The sequence below is a fragment of the Cyprinodon variegatus genome, unplaced genomic scaffold, assembly GCF_000732505.1.
Source record: "Cyprinodon variegatus isolate N-32 unplaced genomic scaffold, C_variegatus-1.0 Scaffold111, whole genome shotgun sequence".
Classification (NCBI taxonomy): domain Eukaryota; kingdom Metazoa; phylum Chordata; class Actinopteri; order Cyprinodontiformes; family Cyprinodontidae; genus Cyprinodon; species Cyprinodon variegatus.
In genome coordinates, this window is record NW_015150564.1 from 125,119 (window position 1) to 128,433 (window position 3,315).

General features: G+C 41.6%; 1 protein-coding gene across 3 annotated transcripts in view; it reads right to left on the reverse strand.

The window, feature by feature from the left end:
* snx16 (sorting nexin 16) overlaps nucleotides 1-3,315 on the reverse strand; it is a 21,768-nt gene that overhangs the window by 11,664 nt on the left and 6,789 nt on the right. For all 3 annotated transcript variants that reach the window (XM_015374990.1, XM_015374991.1, XM_015374992.1), the window contains exons 2-3: nucleotides 2,517-3,037; nucleotides 2,340-2,426 (exon numbers count right to left, since the gene is read on the reverse strand). In XM_015374990.1, the coding sequence (XP_015230476.1) occupies nucleotides 2,340-2,426; nucleotides 2,517-2,912 (483 nt within the window). In that variant the 5' untranslated portion in view covers nucleotides 2,913-3,037. The remainder of the gene's footprint in view (nucleotides 1-2,339; nucleotides 2,427-2,516; nucleotides 3,038-3,315) is intronic.

Here is a 3,315-nt window from a genome sequence, read left to right on the forward strand (position 1 = left end):
TAGATAGAAAACTTTGAATCAATCTGACTGTATGATCTGGTTGAACTGCAAAGTGCCTTGAGATGACATGTGTTGTGAATTGGCGCTATAGAAATAAACTGAATTGAATTAAAGATTAAAAAGCACCAATATCAAACAAAATCAAATTTTTTTACCTTTTAATTATCACCTAATGCTATTCAAAGTCACACACCGGGTGGTATTTCACTTGATTCATGCTTCTCTGAATGATCCTCAATAATCAGATTAATCGTGATAAATAGATTACTGGAATAATGTTAACTAATAGTAATAGAAATCGATGAATCATTAACTGGAGTGAAGAGACTCTAAAATGTGTCTTTAGCTGATGAAGCAAACAAATTAGAGCAGTAATTATAACAAAATTGTTAAAAAACATATGTAAACATTTTGCATTTAAGATAAAAAAAAAAGAAACTTTTTCACCTCTCAATATGCTCTATCTGGAACTTCTCTAGTTTTAGTTGCATCTGGTTTAATTTCAGAAATTTCTTTAGGAAACCTTTACGAAAATAATAGATAATTGATTCGCAAAATAATAATGAGCAGCAGCCTGTAATAATCCTATAAGAGTAAGTATGTTAGAATGGCCTCTCCAGGAAGGAGCTGCCATAACCCCGCTGCACCTGCACTGTAAACAAACGTCAACTTTCCACATCAGGGAGCGGGGAAGTGAGGCAGAACGCGCTGATTTTGCCAAAATTTTAGACAAAGGATACGTTCACACTGCAGGCCTTGATGCTCAATTCCAATTTGTTTGCGTTGCCGTTCATATTTCCAAATATATGCGACTTGTATGTGATCTCCTGTGTGAACTGCAGTCATACAAAGTAAGTGACCCCGCATGCGCAGTAGTGGACGCAATGACGTCACAGGCCAGCATGCTCTTTTTTTTCCCGGAAGTAAACATGGCTGTCAGTGCCGGCGCGCATCTAGCGGTCTTTTCCGACCATAAAAACACAATCTTTTCAATATGGTTAAACATAAATACTGCTCTCCGCATCATCATCTGCTATGATTGTTGTTTTTCTTGCCGCTTCTGCGTAGCAAGACGCAGAATAGTGACCACTGTCTGGTATTAATGATGGCCAGGTCGCATTTGTAAAAATCAGACTCGTATCGGATTCAGGACCACATAGCCCAGTGGCCTGGGTCGCATTGGAAAAAAATCGGATCTGTGTTGCTCAGACAGCCATGAAAAGATCAGATCCAGGCGGCATATGGGCAAAAAAAAAATCGGATTTGGGTCACTTCAGGCTGCAGTGTGAACGTAGCCAAAGTCACTCTTTTAGCAGCTAATCTGCACAGGACAGCAGCTTTTCTTTATTAGCTCATGTCCAATTCAAAACAGGATCTTTTAGTGGACTCTTATTTCAAATATCCAAATTGACAGATAAAATTAGAATAAAATCCATTGATCTTTATGGCTGTAATGCAATAATAATGTGAAAAAGGTTCAATGAGTACTGTTGCAGCACAGAGAGCAATGAACTCTCCTTTCCCGGTTTGTACACAATCTCTTGCATTACCTAGCTACTATTTACTGTTAGCTTCATGCCAAGGCTTACTAATGCAAATCCTCTGGAGAAATGACTCTGATAATGCAGTAGATTTCAGTGTTTTGCATGTCACTACATCCTGTTTGGCTGCTCTGTTATGGTTATTTTGCAGATAAGTCAATAAGTCATTACATTAATATCTCTTTTTTTATTTTAAAGATTGGAATTCAGAAAACCACTTCAGAGCATATGAGACCCAGAATTTAGGCGTTTAAATCAATCAAATCGACCAAAAGATTTTGCAACATGATAATAGACTGCATTTAATAAATGGTGATGAAAAAGGCAAAAAACGCTGGGATATGATCACTGCAAACTATAACAGCTCTGCAGTTATAAATACTGCAGGATTTCTGGAGGCGCCTGCTGAAAATGATTAAAGAACAGAACAGAGGATGGACATTCAGTCCTGTCTTATCGTTAATCTGCTCTACTTTCTGCCCAATGCGATGCTTGAGGTAGAGGAAGAACAGCAGGTTCCCTTTGCAACACGAACGACAGCCAAAGTAATCTGGAACAAATATTCTCTCCTCAAGCCATGAGGGAGCCGCTCACTCACCTTGTTGGCTCGGGCCCGTCAGCTATGTGCGAACAGAGAGCTTTTGTGCAGCTCTGACCGCTTCTCACCAACAGCAGAAGGTTGATAAGAGTATATACAAACATTGGTGTAAGATAACAAAAAATGGAGCTGAAAATGTCCTTGATTTTTTGGGACAGCTGCATGCAAGCATAATAAAAAAAACAAAAAAACAAGCGCACCTTGTCGTTGAGTCGGGAGAAATCTGTGTACCTCCTAAACACAACCCAGCTCTCATCCGATCTCTTCTTGACCAGAATCTTATAAACCTGCAATAGATAACAACTGTGGTTAAGCAGTAGAAGTTTAATAAAGAATATTTATAGATTGCATTCAATAATAACAGAAATCTAATCTACCGTGAACTTGGCTCTCTCCTCCATGACCTCGTACCCCAGCACCGTAGGGGTGATCGGCCTCTCCTCTGCTTGCTGGCTCCCAGCAGGATCTGAAGCCGACCGCGGACAGGCGGAGTACTGGACAGAAGTGTCCAGCGTCCCGTTCAGCCTGGCCCGCGTCACGGGGCTCTGAAGGGGCGGGGGCGTCAGGCTGCGGTTGGCTCTGTCCGCGCATCGAGACTGCCGCTGTGAACCCGATCCTCTCCGCTCTTCCCTCGCTGACCTGGTGACGGGGGACGAGGACTCTGAGCTGCTAGAGACGCTTCCGAGAGACGCGGTGCGCTGCGGCCGCCTCAGCTTGCCGCCTGACAGAGCTCGGTCCATGGGGACGGGGACAGGCACGAAGGGTGAGGCCATCTCCCTGAGTTTGGTTCTTCTTCAGCTGGAATCAAGGCTTTTCACACCAGCAGAACTCTGAGTGGTCCGTCTTGGTTTCTGTGGTGACGAGGTCTAACAGGGGCCTTCAGAGGATGACATTGACTCTGAAGACACAGAACAACAGTGTTTTCATTCGGTTTTAACTCTATAAATCACCAAATAATAGGAGAAACCCTCACATTGATAAAAAATGTGCAGAGGTGTCAAGTAAAGAAGTAAAAAATCCTTTGTTACTGTACCTAAGTACACTTTTAAGATATCTATACTTTACTATAGGGCTGCAACTAACGATTATTTAAAAAAAATCGATGAATCGGCCGATTATTTTTTCGATTAATCGATGAATCGGACAAAAAATATTTTTTATATTAACCTCTTTATT